Raw genomic sequence first — 19,582 nt, 5'->3', positions numbered from 1 at the left:
TTGACAACATTCACTGCCCTTGTACCCAGGCTTCTAAGCACTCCTGGAGAATATTGTGCATCCTTAGAGATCATTGCCTTACAAATCTGTCTTTTTTCACTCCCTGCACACTCCCAGCAAATAACTTTTTTACTTTACTCAAAAGAGAGAATGTATTAGATGGGACAGGCCCATGAACCTTCTCTTAGGCCCATCTGTTCACTTCCTTGTAAAATCCAGTTTTACCAAGAATTCCCAACCTTTGATATCTGATTACCTTCCATATCTTGTCTTCCACCCTCCCCAGGTGACATGTGGTCACCCTGGCCTACATTCACCAAGAATCCTGTTAGGCCAGTTTGGCCAGACTCCCCCCTTACTCCTATTTTCTCATAGTAATTTTTCATCCACTGACCCCTACCCTGCTCCTTAGCTATAAATTTCCACTTGCCCACACTGTATTCAAAGCTCAACCTAATCTCCTCCACTAAAAAATTCCATCACAGTGGTCTCTATACCTATCAAGATAGCCTCCCCTTGAATAAAATCTTCTTTATCAGGCTTTAATAAGTATCATTGAGTATATTTTTCTTAACAATTCTCTTAACTTCTTGCAGTACTTACAATCTTACCCGTATTCTCTTATTCCCCCTACTATGTTGGAAAAATACACCCACCCCCATACCTTCTTCCCTGGACCTGGACCCCATTCTCTCCTGTTTTTTCAAAGACCTCACACCAGTATCCCCAAGCTTTTCTTTTATATCTTCAAGATGACCGTCTCCACTGATTTGGCCCCATCAGCATATCAAACATATGTGGGTTTCTCCTATATTAAAATCTTCTCACCCTACCTTCTGATGGGATACTGCTTTATCTCCTCCCCTTACTTCAGCATCAAGCCTATTGAGTTTACATTGTCTTTCCTTCTCACTACCCATTCACTCCGCAACCTACTGCAATCTAGCTTCCACCCCCATCACTCCACTGCATCTGCTTTGGTCAAGTCAATACAGTCATTATGATGCTAAGTCCAATGACTCCCCTTCGATACTTTTTATATATCTCTGCAGTAACAGACTCTATTGACCACTCTCTTTGAAACATTTCTCCTCTCATAGCTTCTCTGGTCCTACAGTTTCTTGATTGTTTTCATCGTTTGTCTTTATGCTAAGGGTCAACTTTAAGGTCTTCTTGGGTATTTCATGAGCCTTATTCCAGAGCATGTATGGTCACCTTCTAAGTCTCCATGTATATGCAGTTGTTTTTAAATGTTTAATGCCTGACTCCAAAAATGCAGGAAAAAAGAATAGGGGAAACAAAGGGCACTAACCCCGTGAAGTCCCTGGAAGTCACTTCAGCCAGAGAGGGAGGAGCTTGCAACTGTGGAGGAGGTACATTTTTTAATGGCCACCCACCTGTTTGTCTGCACCTCTGTGATCAGAAGCAACAATTGGCAATGAGAGCACAGATATCCAATATTTGAAGAGTAGGGTCCTTGTTGCCTCTTCTGGCTCCTACAAATTGTGTACAAGCTGCACTAGGAACACATGCACAGCTACTTGCCACTGGGCTAGGTATGGGGAATGGGTAGCTGCTACTGTGCTAAGAGCTGAAACTGATCAAAATTAACTTCAATTCACCATTCAAGTCCTCCTCTGGAGGTTGCAAGCCTTCTATAGACTCCAGAGTTCCAACATAGTTATATCCGACAGATTCAGCCAATGCTATTGCCTAGGTAGGGAAACAGATTCCTGGTGCCTCTATCTGCCATCTTCCCAGAATCCTCTCCTGGTCTGTTTTCTTTTATAGAAAATCCCAATGAATCCATTACAAAAAGTAAAACAGGAAAATAAACCAGGAAACATTGAAGCTGATTACCTACAAGAACACATAAAGCAAAATGGGATGGATGGGATATAGGAGGGAATAATACACATCTCTGAGTATACTTTTTGTGTATGGTTGACTTTTTAATTTTAATTTTTATTGATTGATTTGAGAGAGAGAAAGTGGGGGAGAGAGAGAAACATCAATTTGTTGTTTCACTTATTGATACATTCATTGGTTGATTCTTGTATGTGCTCTGACTGGGGATGGAACCTGCAACCTTGGCATATCAGGATGATGCTCTAACAGCTGAGCTACTTGGCCAGGGTGAGTACTTTTTGCATAGTGTTGACTTTTGAAAGCATGCTAACACTGTACACATTTAAGCAAAAAATAAATTAAGAAGAACTAGAAGGAAGGGAATTCTATAATTGAAAGCAAACTGACAGAAATGAAACCAATTATATTTCAAACGAATAACATAACCACTAAAGGAAGAAAGGATGAACTAGTCCAAGTATATTGTTTGTACAGTACTTGACAAATATACTCAATCTTGGGCAGGGCTGGAGGTATACATGGGGAAAAATTGCAGCCAAACCCTGAACTCTTTTTAATACATTTATACATTATAGTGGAATGGGCAAAGCAATTCTGAAACTATTTTAAACACATCAGAGACTTGAGTAAGTAAATGTGCTCATCATATTGGGAGTCAGAGTACTCCCTATGGAAGAAAGGACATACAAATGCAAAATAGGGGCAGGCAACAATGTTCCCTGTGTGGATAGACGGAAATAAGAGGTATTAGTATGAACACATGATCTCTAAAATATGTATATGTATATGTATATGTTACACACATCTGTGTCTGCTGAAAGGGCCACAAAGTCAGTCCAGTAGTAATGATCACACTTAGTGCCAAAATCTTGTCTCCTGGATCTGTCACAACAAATTATCACAAACTGGGGGTCTTGAAATAACAAAAAGTCATTCTTTCACAGCTCAGGATGCCTGAAGTCTAAAATCATGGTGTTAGCAAGATTGGTTCTGAGGGAGGCTTTGAGGAAGAAACTTCCATGCTTCCCTCCTTGATTCTGGTGGTTGCTGGCACTGCTTAGTGTTCTTTGGCTTGTAGTTGCATCACTCTAATTTCCTTTATGTCTCCCTCTTCTAAACATTGGCGAGTCTAGGGCTCAGTTCTGAGATCCAAGCCATCTAGGAGTTTCTGTGTGCTGGCAGGGTCATTTCCCAATCTCAATCCAGTGTCCATTTACTCACCTTAGTTTGCACATGTAACATTCTTCCAGAAAATATAAGATTTTCCTCCATTTAGGTCTTCCCCAAGGTCAACTCCCTATTTATCTATTTCCTGTTTCAAGGCTGTTCATAGCTCTGCACAGTAAAGAAAGTCTCTAATATTACCTTGAGCACACATTCCGGAAGAAGGATGGGAGGCTGGAAACCCTTTCTCATACCCTGGAGAGGTCTGAAGTATAACGGTCCCTTAAAAAATTAGAAATCTAGCCCTGGCTGATGTGGCTCAATGGATTGAGCACCAGCCTGCAAAACAAAGGGTCACCCATTTGATTCCCAGTCGGGCCAAATGCCTGGGTTGTGGGCTGGGTCACCAGTAGGGTAGTGCTTAAGAGGCAACCACACATTGATGTTTCTCTCCCCCCCTCCCTCCCTCCCTCCCTTTCTCTCTCTCTAAAAGTAAATAAATGAAATCTTTTTAAAAATTAGAAATGTAGAATCCAATAAGAAGAAGGTACTGGCTAAAGGTCATTCATCTATTGGCAATGTTGGAGCTAAAGCCCAGGTGTCTCTTTGTTCTTCTTAAGTGGTAATTTAACATGTTTGTGTTACAGACTTCCTCAAGTCTCTCATGAAAGCTACAGACATTTTCCTGAAGAGGAATAGGGGTAGGGGAAGTATTTAGCACAATTCTTTTTCATCTAATTTCAGAGGCTTCATGGACCCTTGAAGCACATCCATACCTCAGGTTGCAAAACTCTATCAGAAAAAAATCAAAACATGCAATCAGTCATCAACAAACCAATGGTGTGAGAAAACTGGGGAGAGGGGAGTGTAAATGTTTAATATTAAAAGTGTCTTAGGAAGCATAACAATCAAACAAGGTATTAACCTTGTTTGAATTTTGATTTAAAGTATAAAAGGAAACTTTGGGGGACAATCAGGAAAATTTGCATAGAGTATTGGATGATATTAAGGAATTCTTTTGTTAGATGTGAAAATCATTATGTAAGAAAAATTTTATAGGACTTCCGGCCAAGATGGAGGCATAGGCAGATACACTTTGTCTCCTCACACAACCAAAAGAAGGACAACAGCAAGTTTAAAAACAGAAAATAACCAGAACTTCCAGAAAATCAAACTGTATGGAAGTCCAACAAACAAGGAGTTAAAGAAACATTCATTCAGACTGGTAGGAGGGGTGGAGATGGGCAGCCAGGGTGGAGAGGATGTGTGGCAAGGCAGCAGCTGGAGGACAAGGGCAGGCAAGGCAGCAGCTGGCAGACCTGGTGGTCCCACATTTGTTTGTGAATAAATGGGGGGGAACAACTGGGGAGAGAGAGAGACTGTGCAACCCAGAGTTCCAGTGCAGGGAAAGAAAGCCTCAAAAACCTCTGGCTATAGACATCTATGGGGGTTGCAGCAGTAGGAGAAACTTCCAGCCTCACAGGAGAGTTTATTGGAGAGACCACAGGGTCCTAGAATGTTAACAAACCCACCCACCTGGGAATCAGAACTGGAAGGGCACAATTTACTTGTGGGTAGTGGGGGAAGTGACTGAAAGCCAGTGGAGAGCCAAGCAAGTGACAGTGTTCCCTCTTGGAACCCTCCCCCACATACAGTGCTACAACACAGCAATATGGGTTGCCCCACCCTAGTGAATACCTAAGGCTTCACCCCTTACATTATAACAACTGCACCAAGACCAAAAAAAAAAATGTGGCCCAAATGTAAGAACAGCTCAAGGCTCCAAAAATAGAACTAAGTGACAAAGGGATATCCAACCCATAAGATGCACAGTTCAAAACATTGGTAATCAGGATGCTCACAGAAGTGGTTGAGTGGCTGCAAAATAGGCAGAAAAGTGAAGACTATGCAAAATGAAATGAAGAGAAATGTACAGGGAACCAACAGTGAAGGGAAGGAAACTGGGACTCAAATCAATGATTTGGACCAGAAGAAAAACAGAAACATTCAACCAGAAAAGAATGAAGAAACAAGAATTCAAAAACATGAAGAGAGTCTTAGGAACCTCCAGGACAACTTTAAACATTCCAACATCCAAATCATGGGGGTGTCCGAAGGAGAAGAGGAAGAGCAAGAAATTAAAAACTTATTTGAAAAAAAAATGAAGGAGAACTTCCCCAATCTGGCAAAGGAAATAGACTTCAGGGAAGTCCAAGAAGCTCCGAGAGTCCCAAAGAAGTTGGACCCAAGGAAGAACACAACAAGGCACATCATAATTACATTACCCAAGATGAAAATAAACGAGAGAATCTTAAAAGCAGCAAGAGAAAAGCAGACAGTTACCTACAAAGGAGTTCCCATAAGACTGTCAACTGATTTCTCAAAAGAGACCTTGCAGGCAATAAGGGACTGGAAAGAAGTATTCCAAGTCATGAAAGGCAAGAAATCCAAGATTACTGTATCTAGCAAAGCTTTCATTTAGAATGGAAGGGTAGATAAAGTGCTTCTCAGATAAGGTCAAATTAAAGGAGTTCATCATCACCAAGACCTTATTATATGAAATGTTAACAGGACTTATCTATGAAAAAAGATAAAAAATATGAACAGTAAATGACAACAAACTCACAACTATCAACAACTGAACCTAAAAATATAAAAACTAACATAAACTAAGCAAACCACTAGAACAGGAACAGAATCACAGAAATAGAGATCATATGGAGGGTTATCAGTGGGGAGGGGTAGGAGGGAGAATGGGGGAATAGTTACAGGGAATAAGAAGTATAAATGGTAGGTACAAAATAGACAGGGGGGCATTGAGAATAGTATGGGGAATGGAGAAGTCAAGGATCTTATATGTACAACCCATGGACATGAACTTAGTGGGAGGAATGCTGGTAGAGGCCTGGTGTAGGGTGGAGGGGAATTAAGAGGAGAAAAAAATGGGACAACTGTAATATCATAATCAATAAAAATATACTTTAAAAATACTTAGAGTACCAAAGTATTCACAGCTGAAATGTGATGTCTGAAATTTTTTAAAAAATATTTTAACAAAGAGCCTTGGCTGGTGTGGCTCTGTTGGCTGGAGTATTGTCCCATAACCAAAAGGCTGCAGGTTCGATTCCTGGTCAGGGCACATACTTACATTGTGGGTTTGATTCTCCATCCAGTGTGTGCAATCCTCAGTCTGGGTGCCTAGAGGAGGCAACCAATCAATGTTTCTCTTTCACATTGATGTTTCTCTTTCTCCCTTCCCCCTCCCCTCTTAAAGCAATTTAAAAAGTGTCCTCTGATGAGGATGAAAGATATATTTCAACAAAGAAAAAAGTGAAGAAATTTTTGCAAGATGTTTACAGTTGAATCTAGGTGATGTGATCTGGAAGTTCTCTAATATTCTTCTACTTTTGTGAATGAAATTTTTCATGAGAAAATACAAAGAAGTCCTGCTCTCTGCCATTCTGGCAAAGATGAGGATCTCTAGGTTGTCACAGCCAGTACTCAGGTTTTAAGGAACCCTAAACAGCCATCCATAGATTTCCTGACTCTGGAACCATAACAGAGTGGGTTTTTTGTTTTGTTTTGTTGTTTGTTTGTTTGTTTGTTTGTTTTTATTACCAGAGGACCCACTGATATCCTACAAAATGATGTAGATAGGTATTGTTATTTCTGTTCTTGGTCTTTCAAGGAATTTGTTCATCTCGTTTATGTTGTCAAACTTATAAGCATAAAGTTGTTCATCATAGTCTTTATCCTTTTAATGTCAGTAGGACCTGTAGTGATAGCCCCTCTTTCATGCCTGATGTTTGTAATTTGTTCACTATTCTCTTTTTGACACAGACAAGTAAACAAGCCAAAAATGAGAAATTATTCAGGTTGAGGCTTACAGAACCAACTGAACCATGCTTACTTCTGATGACTTGCCCAGCTACTAGTTCCATCATTTTTTGAGGCTCCCTGCCTCCTGCCCACAGCTCTCATATATTTTGTGTGACCTAATATGTAGTCTGACATGAAAGAGCCCAACTACACACCTAGGGCTGTCATTGCCCTTGGCCTCCAAGGTGAAACCAACTTTTCAGAATATTCTCTTTCACTCCATCCTTGGGCTCACCTCAAAAGAAAACACAAGTGGAGGAAGTAGAATAATGCAGGAGAGGTGGTATGGCGAGTAGCAAATGGCACAGGTGGACTACTTGCTAGAAGGTTTTGGAAAACTTAGCTCACCTGGAAAGAGACAGTTCTAAAATCTCCATGATGGGAAAGATCAGGGGAGGAACATGTTTACTGGCAGTGACAATGTTCTCCACTTTACTAGTCCTTTTTTCTTGTCTCAGTTGCTAGAGGAAAGGATCATAAGTTCCTAGGCAGTAGGTGGCTTATTTGAGCTTTCATTTAGTCTTCCAAATTATATCATCTTTCCCAAAACCTATGTTCAAGATAGGCTTCCCTCCTCTTCTTTCTGCTTTAACCTCAAGTGGCCTTATCCTTAGTGACATCCAGTAATGAAGTACTGGCTGGAACTTGTTGACGCTTTTTCCTTTACTCTGAGGGTCTCAACATCCACCACACTTGCTGTTTTGGATCCAAGTCATCAGCATACAAAGCTATGATCAAGGAAATAGAGCCTGCCTCCACTGTGTACCTCCCAAAACTAAGCGACAAAATCCTGGGTTTTTTTATTCTAAAATCCATTTTCTTTCTACTATATCAATGCCTGATAATAATTTTTGAGTCAGGTGCTTTTCTTCCTATTTAGTCCTTAGAAGAGGATGATAGGAGGCAAGAAAGAAAGAGGACAAGAACAGACCCTTCTATCTGAAGGCTACCAGAGAGTGAGCACCACTCACTTTTGGTAAGCTTTCTCACTCTTTGGAGTATATATCTGGTTTCCCTGGCTACCTTTCTAGAGAAGCAATGTTTGGGGAAAAGGGACACATCACAGAGCTTATTGGATATGAGAACCTCCTCTTTATTCCACAAACAGAAGCTGGCTTTTGGAGCTGGGTAGGATAAGGGCTTTGGCCTTTCCCTACCTTTGTATGAGACCTAGGAATAAAAGTCTAGATCTGGTGACAAGTCCTTTCTTCAGGTGGAAATGAAAAGTCCTGACATCCAGTCAGTCCCAAGTTAGGGGGCAGGAGCAATGATGTGGGGCAATTCCTTGGTGAGGTGAATATCAGCTTGGGGCAGGCTCTTCCAAGCAAGTTCTAAGATGCCATAATGGGCAATGCCCATGGGAAGCATGGTATGCACATTGTTCTTCCCTGAGAGGGATACCACCTCCTGGAACGCCAGAGGACCTCTAGGGATGTGAGAGTGACCACAAAACAAGTGGTAGAACAACCGCTCCCCAGGAACTAGCTCCGTGGCCTTTAGGCCCTCTTTGTAGATGATCTCACTGGATTGGGGTTCCTCTCTCAGGAGCAGCTCCTGTAGCAATCTCTGGATTCCAGGGGACTTGAGTTGATACAGGTCCATGAGGTGGTAGAACTGTTCCATCCAAGCAGCACTATCTTTTGCATATCGCTCCTGCAACATCCGTAAAACATGGTACAGTGCCACAAATGTCTCCCATAAAGGCACTTCTTCCTGTTTTTTAGAGCTAGGCTGTACCTTCTTTTCTACCTTGGGCAATCTGGGAAACCTGCCCTTATCCTTAAAAGCCCAGAAGTCCTTTTGAAACATCAGTGCTAAGGTTTGTTTTTCCACAGAGGCACGGGCACCTATGAAAATGTCTCTTGTGGCAGGATGAAAGTGTTGCATCTCCATTTCCTTGAGGGCACTGGATATCTGCTCAGCCCGGGCACTTCTGTAAGGCTCTCCTAGAAGATACCAATTTATAGCCTTTGAACATGGAATACTTTTTGTAGCTAATGAGGGCTTTGGTATGGGAAAAGTCAAAGGTTTTAAATGGGTTTCACTTTCCTTTCTTTTTATAGGAGGGATCACTTTCAGGTATTTTAGACCCATGGGCTTTGTACTGGTTTTTGATATTCGTGTGCTTTCTGATTCTAGGACCTGCCTGTGGCGGTAAGTGATATCTTCAAGCTTGGCTAGATGCGTCCATTCTAAGGTTCCCTTTGAGGTGAGGTCTTTGAGAAGCTGGCACAATCTGTGGAAATTGTCTCTGGAAGGCTGTTCTCCTGCCTCCATCTGTTCTAGGACATGTTGGATCCACTCTATATCTGAGAGGCTTATGTCTGCATGTATTTCCTCAGCCAGGATTTGGGACATAGGTAATTGTACCTCTGTCTGTTCCATCAGAGATGGATAATGATTCAAAAGCCACTGCCACCTATCCCCTAGTGGTGTGCCTTGGAGTTTCTGAGATTCTGTGGTCTTCCTCAATAGGTGGGATAAATATGGGGTCTTTGAGTCTGGCTCTTGAGACTCCAAACCTGTATCCAAAACTTGTAGAGGAATGGGCTGATATTTCCTCAACAGTTCTCCTTGTTTATCCATAAACCTTGTCTCTGCAAATATCCTGGGTGTCTCAAGTACAGTGGTCCTATCTTTCCAGGATGACATTGGCACTGGTATAGTCTCTTCCCTCCCCAGAGCTATTGAGACCAGTTTCTTGGAAGGTATTTTCAGAACTTCCAGATTTATATCACTGCCTTTGACCTCAGGGAATTTTTCTCTAATAGAAGGGACTATTTCTCTTTCTCCTAGGTCCTTTCCTGTTTTTTCTTGTAATTTAAATAGTTTCTCTTTTTTAAAAATCTCTTTTTCCTTGTCTACTTCCTCTTCCTTTTCTTTCTCACTCAAATTTTCCATCTCTTCCTCACTCATACTTTCATCCTTCTTCTCAAACACTTCCTCCTCCTTCTCCTCCTCCTCTCCCTGAACTTTCTTTTTCTTCTCCTCCTCCTCTTCCTCTTTCTTCTCCTCCACCTTTCTGATGTCCTCCATCTCCTCTTCTTCCTCCTCTTCCTCCTCCTGCCGTTCCTCTTCCTCCTGTTCCTCCTCCTCCTGTCCCTCCTCTTCCTTCTCCTCCTGTCCCTTCTCTTCCACCTCCTCCTGTCCCTCTTCTTCCACCTCCTCCTGTCCCTTCTCTTCCACCTCCTCCTGTCCCTCTTCTTCCTCCTCCTCCTGTCCCTTCTCTTCCACCTCCTCCTGTCCCTCTTCTTCCTCCTCCTGTCCCTTCTCCTCCTTTTCCTCCTGTCCTTCCTCTTCCTCCTCCTCCTGTGCCCCCTCTTCCTCCTCTTCCGATAAACTCTCTTGCTCTACTTCACCTAACAGGTTTTCTACTTCTCCATAAAACCTCTCTTCACTTTCCACCTCATCCATTTGACTGCTCAATTCTTCCTGTGGCATATCAACTCTTTCTAACGTTTTTCTCTTTCTTGACTTTTGTTTAAGGAATGACATTTCTTCTTCCTCTGTTATTTCTTCCTCCTCGTCTTCCTCTATGAATTCTTCGTGTTGCCTGGCCAATCTGCTTTCTTCCTCAGCTATTTGTTTCTCTTTCTTTATCAATCTTTTCATTTCCTTGGACAGTTTTCTCTCTTTTTTAGCAAGGTTCTCCTCATCTTTGGTCATTTCTGATTGTTCCTCAGAAATATCCCACTCTTTGGCATCAAGTGCATTTTGTTCTTTGCTCAATCTTCTCTCAATAGCCAAGAATGACCTCCTTTTCTTTGTCAGCTGTATTTCTTCCTGGGTTAGTTTCCTTTCTTTTTTGATAAGGTCTTGAAACACGTTTAAGGCTTTTTTGCTCACTCTTGATGGTTCCTTGGAAATGTTCCCTTTAGCCAGCTTTCTTACTACTTTGGCTAGCTTCCTTTCTACCCGAGCATATATTCTCCCTTCTCTAGCAAATTCTAATTTCCCCTTGACAATATCCCTTTCCTTCGTGGCCAATATCCTATCTTCACATACCACTATCTTCTCTTCTAGTGACAATTTCCTCTTAGTTAGTTCTAATTCATTCTCACTCAGTTTCCTCTGTGTTGAGGTTTCTTGAGTCTCTCCCTTGGAGAGAATCTCCTTTTCCTCAGCTAGTCTTTCCTTCTCCTGGGCCAGTTTCTTCATTTCCATGTCCAATTCCTTTTCTTTCTTAATAATATCCTCTTCTCTACTGAGCAGTTTTGTTTCTTGAAATATTGCCTTCTGCTCCATAGCTAATTTTATTTTGTCCTGGACTAGCTTGTGCTGTTTCTCAGCTAGATTTTCCACTACTTGTGCCAGTTTCTTCTTCTTCTGGAAAAGTTTCTCCTTTTTCTCCACTAGCTTCTCCTCTGCCTGAAATGATTTCTTCCTGTATATGTCCACTTTCTCCTTTATTTCCACTAATTTCTTTCTGTTCTGGACAAGGTTGTCTTTGAGCTGGTACAAGTTCTCTTTCCCCTGAATCAATTCTACCTTCTCCTGAGGCAGCTTTTCCTTCTCCTGGGCCAGAATCTCCTCTCTCCTGGCTAGTATCCTCTTATTGTTTGCAAATTCCACCTTGTCCAGGATCAATTTTTCCCTTTCCTGGGCCAGTTTATTTTTACTCTCCATTAACTGTTCCCTTTTCTGGGCAAATCTTTCTTCTTCCTCAGGCAGATATTCCATGGCCTGGTCCAGTTTCTTCTCTGCCTGAATCAGCAGCTCTTCTTCCTGGGCCAGTTTTTTCTCTTCCATAGCCAGTTGCTCCTCTTTCCAGGCCAGTATCTTCTCCTTCTGAGCCAGACCCTCATTTTCCTTAGCTAGTTCCTCCTCTTCCTGATTCAGCAGATTTTGCTTCCAAACCAGTTCCTCCTCTTCCCCTGTCAGCTCCTTTAATTTCTGGTCTAGTTCCTTTTCTTGCCGTGCCAGATCTTGCTCCTCCTGAACCAGTTTCTCCATTTTCTGGACCAGTATGTTTTTTACCTCAGCCAGCTTCTCTCCTTTCTTTGCTATTTTCTCTTCTTCACGAGCCTGTTTCTCCAATTTCTTGGCCAGTTTCTTCCTATTCTGGGCCAATTTCTCTGCTCTTTGGCTTAGCCGCTCCTCTCTTTGGGCCAGTTTTACTCCTTTCTGGACAAGGTTCATCTCTGCCTGGACTGTTTTACTGTCTCTCTGAGCCAGTTTTCCATAATCTCTGGCCAGTTTTCCCTCTTCCTGGGCCAGTTTTCTCTCTTCTTGTGCTAGCTGCTCTTCTTCTTGTGCCAGCTTCTCTTCTTCTTGTGCCAGCTTCCTCTCTTCTTGGGCTCGTTTTTTTTGAGCTTGGGCTTGTTTCCTCTCAATCTCGGCCTGTTTATATTCTTTCTGGATCTGTCTCTGCTCTTCTGTCACCAGCCATTCTTCTTCCTCTTCTTCTTCTTTTTCCCAACCCTGAGACAATTTTTCTACCTCCAGGGTCAATTCCTCTTCATCTTTGAACTTTTGCTCCCTGAATCTGCGTAACATCTTTTCTCCAACCTGTTCCCCCTCATCCCATTCCAGCTTTCTCTTTCTCTCCTCCAACTTTTCCTCATCTGGAAATATCTTCTCTTTGTCCTTTTGTGGTTTCTCCCCTTCCTCAAGATGATCCATGTCCCAGGCTTTTTTCCATTCATCCCAGGATATCCTTCTTTCACTGTAGATCTGTTTCCACTCATCCCAAGACTTCTTCCAGTCCTGCAAAAACAACTTCTTCTCATCCATAACTGGTATTCCTTCTTGCTCAACCACTTTTCCCTCTAGTTTGACCATTTCTTCCACTTTCTGACTCCCATCCATCACTCTTTTGCTCAATTTCTTCTCTTTTTTATCCACTTGTATTTCCTTCATGCCTGCTTTCATCTTTTGCTTAGAGGGTTTCTTAGAAAATCTGTGGTGTTCTTTCTTTAGTATGTGTTTCTCCTTTGTTAGGCCACCTGGTTCTAAAATAATAATTTTCTTTTTCTTGCCCTTTTTGGGAATTACCTGGGTTTCCCGTAAGTCCTGTATGTCCCCCGCTTCCTTTTGCATTTGTCCCTGCCCCTCTGGTATCTCGTCAATGTCTCTGATCACCATATCCTCACTAATTGCTTCTTCATGAATAAAAATTGGTTTCTCCTCTGGCCAGGCTACATCCCAGTCAAGGTCCTCAAGCAGAACCTCACTTTCTTTCTTTAGTAGGGGGCAGATCTTCTCAAAGAGCTCCCAGCTGGGGTGCTTATCTGCCAGCACCTCCTGAGCCATGGTCACTAACTCAATATTTAGAGATTCTGACACTTCTGTTTGGGAATCAGATATCCTCAGGGTCATAAGACGACACAGATCATCCCGCCATGATGAGACATCTCCAGGAGTAGCCCTGTAGCCAGGAGTTCCATGGGCACCCCGCCCTCTGGCTTTCACATTCTTCACAACTGGTTCTTTTACATGAGGCAGAGGTTCCTCCTCGATTATAACTTTAGCTTCTTTTTTCTTCTTCTTTATGGGTTTCCGAATTGTTGTTTTCTTTCCTTTTTTGCCATGTATTTTCTTTAGCATCTTCAGGGTCAATGCAACATCCTTTGAGACATCTTTCTCTGGAGGCTGTTGTTCAGCATCTTTTGAAATCTTTGGTACACTGACGGTTGAAGACTCAGAATAGATGACTGTCTCCACATCAGTTGGTGCAACTCTACTTTGATCACTTTCACCGTCTAAGAGACTTGGCTCTGTGCCTGTCTCTTTCATCTTCTTGAGGATCCGAAACATTTTTTTGGCTGCACAAAAAATTAGGAGATGTTGATAAGGACAGCATGGGAAGCTTAAATGAAACCCTCACCAATATCTGGCATGAACTAAGAGGACTGCCATAAAGAAATTACAACAGAGGGAGCTAAGGCCTTTAAAAAAAAAAGAGAGACATTATCTTTGCCTTATTCTCAGTTTCCCCACCCAATATCTTAGAGAGAAGAGCCTTGAAGTCTTATTGAGTTTGGGTGAATTCTCCCTAAATCTATGAAAAGACCTTTCCACTTATTTCTACTCCTATGTGATATCTCTTAACTGCCTCTTGAAGACTGTAGGGCATAAACTGGATCACCCCATACATACCATGCATTTTTTCCCTTGCTTGGTTCCATCTTTGGCCTTTGCTGGGCTTGACGGCAACTTTAGATTCTTCAGGAATTACATCAGATTGCTTGGAAGGGGGAGTCATTTCAGAAACCCTTGAGACATCTAAAGAAAAAGTGGGCTTTTTATCTCCACGTGACAAAGTTAGGTTTTCGTTCAATCGCTGTCCCACTTGAGTATGAAGCATTTGGAGATCTGTGGCACGCATCCCCAGCAGACTGTCCAGAGTTTCCTGCCCAATCATTTCCTGCCTATGAAAGTCAAAAGAGAAAAGGAACATGCTGAATCAGGGAAAAGAGAGAATGATAAGGAAAGAACTGACATGGAACAAGCAGGGGGCTTGGCAAAGTGACCAACAGAGACTGTGTACATGAAGGTAAAGGATGGCCAAGAAGAAAAAAAGTGTCTAGGAAGATAAGATAGCAATAAATGATCTGTATGGAGGTTGCAACAGTAAGAGAAAAGAATTAAAGGTGTAACTCGAACAGGTATGGGACAGACAGAAATAGGAGAAGAAACAAAGAAAGGATTGATCAGTCAGGGGATTGTCAAGATAGCCTAAGAATGGCAAAATACTAGGAATAGGTAAAAAGACAGGATAAGCCAAAGAAGAGGGATGAAGAGATAGGAAAAAATGGAAGGGGGAAATGAGGAAGGGGAGAAGAAAATTAGAAGCTAGTAAGAAACTGAGGAAAACACAAAGAACGTACTGCATCTCCCAGAAAGTCTCTTGGTTCTGGATCAAGTTTAACAGTGAGGTCTTAGAGTGGATTCCAATGTCAGCCATGAGGTTCAGTGCCTTATTCCTCACTCTTTGGTCCTTGTCCATTAACCCTTGGGCCAGAGGAATGGCAAAGAGATGAGTAATCATTCCTAGACGCTTCAGCCCTTCCCAGGCTAGCTCTCGGATCAGTGGATTAGAATTGGTTGTATCATCCAGAAGACGATGGGCTGTTTCAGAGCGCAGGGCTGGAGACACCTGGTAAGAAGCAAAGATTTGCCCTAGCGCACCAACACAACATTGGTACTTCAGTGCAGGAGGAGCATACATCATAATGTTCAGTATTGCCTCAATCAAGCTATTAATAGCTATTTCAGTCATCTTTCTTCCTAGCCAACTACGGTTTGTTGGGTCTGTAAGGACACTATAAGTTCCATCCTTGGTCATTCTCTTTTCTATGAAGTCTTCCTCTTCCTTTTCCGTTTCCTGTGTATATTCTTTTACATCATGTATAGGTCTTACCCTACTCTGCCAGAAGAATTGTTGAGATTTATTCCACTCCAACTTCCGAGTGGGTGAATGCAGGTTGCACTGTAGGTATATTGGGCTGCCCTCTGGCCAAAGACGGGCACGAATCACTGAGTTAGGGATATAGCAATCAGGAGCAAAGAGCCATTTCCGCCCATAACCAAAGTAGCATTTCAGTATCTGATAAGGATTGAGTCCATCCCAGGTAGTCAACTGTAGCTGAGGAGGAACCATATCATGGGGATAAAGTTTGCTCAACTTTATATCAGTTTCCTCCTTTTTCAAGGAACCATGTCTTGGGGCAGATAGTAATATGAGGCTCCCTTGCTCATCTTCTTCTATGACATGTGGCACAGTGTGGTCAAAGGCAATGGCCCGCTTATTGACAAGTTTCTCCAGACCCACTAGTTCCTGTTGTCCTTGTCCAAGGTAGGTATACTTGGGCACAAACATGGTCTCAAAGGAGAAGAAGAAGCTTGGTAAGAAAGGCTTGGGGATTTCTAGCACTTCATCTGCCATGCTCATAAATGAAAGGTAAACCAGCTGGGATCGGGGAAGCAGTTTTAAACAGGATATCAGATAAAGACTCTGGTTGAAAGTCACAAGCAGGTCACCTCTATCATTTGCAAAGCAGAGTGGGCCAAAATGCAGTGATGAGTCCAGCATGGCTACAAGTCTACCATGAAAGTTCCAGATCCGGACAGAGCCATCAATACTACCTGTGACAAAAAGACTCAAGGTCAGGCATACATCAAAGGATGTAATTGCACACCGGTGCAAAGGCAAGGTCTCTATAAACTTGGAGCCTTCCTGTGCCTCAGAGGACAGAAAATCATGGAATTTCCAGAGACGCAGGCAGTTAGTCTCTGTGATAGCACCCACAGACTTTGGCAAGAGTATCAGGTGTTTTAGATGACAGCTGCTGAGAATGCTGGCCAGAGGTCGCAGGTGTACTTTGGCCCCATCAAGCACAGCTTCTGATAGGCGTATGTAGTCATCCATTCCATAGGAACAGAGCAAAGAGTATTCTCGGCCACCTAAAAGCCCTCCAGGCAGGGTAGAGAATGCTAATATAGCCCCAAAGTGCATGAATTTCTCTATTCGGGCACAGCTGTGCTGGGAAAGCACTCTTATCATACCACTCTCATGTCCAGAGAACATAAGTCCTTCTAGACCCCGACCCAGGTGGAAATGCCCATAAGCCAGGCATTGTACTGAGTCCTGAGCATTTGGTGAGGTGCATAAAAGATACTTGGCTGGGCAAGGGCAGCGGGTTGTGTCAAAGACCAGCACCTCTGAGCCCCCTGTTGCTACAAAGAGCTCTTCTTTATCTGGGTTATAGGCCCAGTCCACAGCCTGGTCCAGGATTGAGAAGGGCCAGGTGAAAACCAGAAGATCTCCTGTTACTGGAGACATAAAGCGCAACAAGCCATCCTCAGTAGTGCATAGGATCCGGAACCAGTTATTACCACAGCGGACCCGACGCAACTGCTCTGGAGCAGAGCCACAGACATGAAAGAGGCTATAGAAGCAGGGTAAACGGCGCAAGGAGAAAGTATGGGTAGTTTGGCAGAAGAAAGTAATGTTATCAATAAACTGGAGTCGATACAATTCCTCTCCAAGTTCTAGTTGTCTCAGTAGGTTCCCAGAAGTAAGGTTCCACTCCTTGATGAAACCCTCCTTGCCAGCTGTTAGCAGGGTGTGGGCTTCTGGCCGGCTGCGGATACATATCACTGACAAAGAATGGGCCTTGAAACTGTGGAGAGAGTAGCTCTGACTGAGGCTCCATACTTGGATGTCCCCAGTCCTATTTCCAGCATAGAGATAACCCTGATCGATACAGGTGAAGCAGCAAGTGATAGAGGAGCCACTAGTGGTAGAAGTGAATCTCTTCACCTCTCCCAGCTGGCTCAGGCCCTGGCGCTCAAGGACCCTCACCACAGTCTCACACAGAGCTAGGAGAGAGCCGTCAGGGCCATTCAACGTGATGTCCTGGACAAGCTCATCGCCAGGCATGGAAACCATGTGGGCAATTTGGAGGCCCTTTCCACTCTGCTCAATGGCCCAGACAACCACTGCCCCAAGGATGCCGGAGAGAAGCATCTTCATTTCTGGGTCATAGCAGAGGCAGTTGATGTTAAAGCGGCAAGGCACTATACCCAGGGGTTTGAAAGACCGAAAATGGTCCCCAAAGAGCCGCAGGAGCAGGTCGCCACAGTAGGCCACGAGGATATGAAAGGAGCCTGTGTGTACCATACACTGGATGGGTGGCACTCGTTCAGTCATGGAAAAGGTTCTCTTCTCAACCATGTCCTCCATTTTGCTCTTCATCCATACTACAGCCTAGGAGAGAAGAAGATGGGAACTGCCTAAAAAAGATGGTAGAATAGGAAAGGGAAGAATATTCATCTGTTTTTCCCTGTTCTTATGCTAAGGAGGAATTGCTGATCTAGAGTGATTTTACCCCTTGGTTATGGTGGTTGGAAATACTGTAGGAGCAGAAAAGCTAGAACATTTTCCCTGACCTTGCCCTACTTTAGGAAAACCATAAAATCTATTCAGCATGGAGACTATAATGGGAGAAAGAATGAGGGGGGAATCCTGGATCCAGGTTACTTTTTTTTTTTTTACTTTTTATAAGCGTTTACTTGAGCCAAAATGAGGGCATGTGCCTGGGAGCAAGATCTCAAAAGTTCCCCAGGTAACTTTCATTGGAGATGTACATCTTCCTTTGTCAGTCTGGGGTGAGGAGTTTACATGGATATGGCCCCTGTAAAATGGGCTAAAAAGAAGAACAACTAGGGAGTTTTACCTGTATTTCTTTTGTGCTTGTTACCCACGAGAGGGAGGCAAAGAAGTTGGCATCACTGAAGTAATAGCATATAAGCGGCATATTTTGAGGATGGCGAGACTCTCTGAAGAGTATCTGGGACCGGTCACTCAGCACAACTATGCCACTCTTTGGTTCATCTAAAGTTTGCTGGGGAGAGGCATGGCATAAAGTAAGAGACCAGAACACATGCACTAAATATATTTTCACTTAAGCCACAATTGAAGCAGTTCCCAAAGTCATGCCACAACCCCAGGGACCACTCCTGTTATACCCACACATGCACAACTTACCACCTGTGGGACACCTACACTTCACAAGCACGTAAAAAAAAAACCCCAGTATGAAAGAACCAAACCTCCATAGGGCCTCTATGGGCAAATTTTATAATGTGAGCACAGGGGAAATTGATGTTCTTCTCATATGAAGTTAGCTATACCTATCTTCTAACTTTCTCCCTTCTGTCTAAAAGGTACATATGCCATGAAAGACACATTTAACAGATTAATTGGGAAAGTTAGTGCACTGCTATATGCCCACATGCAATGTAACAGGATATCCCAAGAAGTCAGTACAGTTTTATATTAAAGTTCATAACTGCACTAAGACTTCTAGGACACCCTACTTGGCCTTTAAATTTGACATAGGAAGATTTTATTTTTATATATATATTTATATATATTTACATATACACACACACACACAAATATATATACAAACTATATTATCCCACAGTGACAGAGCATGTGCTATGCACCATGAACCTGTGATTCTTTTACACAGAGCCCACCATAGCACAACTGAAGTTGGCAAGTGTTCTCTCTGGTGCCCTCTCCCTTCTCTTTCAGAAAAATTTCTCTTCCCAGAGGGTTGGTTCCTCTGACAATGCTCCAAAGTGTTCACCTTCCACTATGAAAATGTCCTTGCAAGAGATCTCTAGACTCATTTGGAAATTGGTGGCCCACTTCCTAAGGTGACAAGTGTCTTTATGGTCTCCCCTGCCTGCTCCCTGCTTACATGGAAATCTATGCTCCTCAGAAGTGCTTGTAACTATATTAAGATAGAGGCAAATAACATGTTTATGTCCTACATATACATTACCTTGCTACTATATAAGTCACTTATGAGGTATTTAAAATCCTTCCAGAGGGGAATCAGTCTAGGGGAAGACATCGCCTTGATTATTCCCTCGTTTTGCTCAGTACCAGTGCTTAAAAACCTGTGGAAATCCAAAAGAAGTGAGCTTAACCACTACTACTTTTTGGGAATCTAGGAATCAGAAAGCAAGATCCATGAACTCATGTTTATTGCACACTTTTTGAATGTTAGGAACTATAAATGAGACATACCTTCTCATGTAATACTCACCCCAGCCCAGTAAGGTAGGTATTACTTCATTTCAGTGATGAGAAAACTGAGGCTTGGAGAGGGTACATAAAGAAATTGGGGACTAAATCTTAGCTATCATAACC

The 19,582-nt window shown here is 42.8% G+C and overlaps 1 protein-coding gene across 1 annotated transcript; it reads right to left on the bottom strand.

Annotated features, from left to right (window-relative positions):
* Positions 1-8,163: 8,163 nt before the first annotated feature.
* WDR87 (WD repeat domain 87) lies at positions 8,164-19,283 on the bottom strand. Its single transcript, XM_045846938.1, has 6 exons — positions 19,212-19,283; positions 18,093-18,260; positions 14,742-17,623; positions 14,011-14,282; positions 10,147-13,676; positions 8,164-9,879 (listed from the first exon to the last, which is right to left on the bottom strand). Exons 1-6 carry the CDS (start codon positions 19,281-19,283, stop codon positions 8,164-8,166), a joined length of 8,640 nt encoding a protein of 2,879 aa, XP_045702894.1.
* Between the last annotated feature and the right edge of the window lie 299 nt (positions 19,284-19,582).

Source organism: Phyllostomus hastatus, unplaced genomic scaffold, assembly GCF_019186645.2.
Source record: "Phyllostomus hastatus isolate PE091 unplaced genomic scaffold, TTU_PhHast_1.1 phas_contig_5, whole genome shotgun sequence".
Taxonomy (NCBI): Eukaryota; Metazoa; Chordata; class Mammalia; order Chiroptera; family Phyllostomidae; genus Phyllostomus; species Phyllostomus hastatus.
Note: the sequence above shows the minus strand (reverse complement) of the source record. Positions and strands in the feature narration are given on the sequence as shown.

What these genes read in the sequence shown, in the direction of transcription:
- WDR87 (XM_045846938.1), bottom strand. Translation starts at nt 19,283, where the DNA reads ATGTCTTCCCCTAGACTGATTCCCCTCTGGAAGGATTTTAAATACCTC. An exon ending in GTGACTTATATAGTAGCAAG is followed by an intron (nt 18,261 to 19,211) that starts GTAATGTATATG and finishes GCCTCTCCCCAG; the next exon opens with CAAACTTTAGATGAACCAAA. An exon ending in AGCAAGGGAAAAAATGCATG is followed by an intron (nt 13,677 to 14,010) that starts GTATGTATGGGG and finishes TTTTTTGTGCAG; the next exon opens with CCAAAAAAATGTTTCGGATC.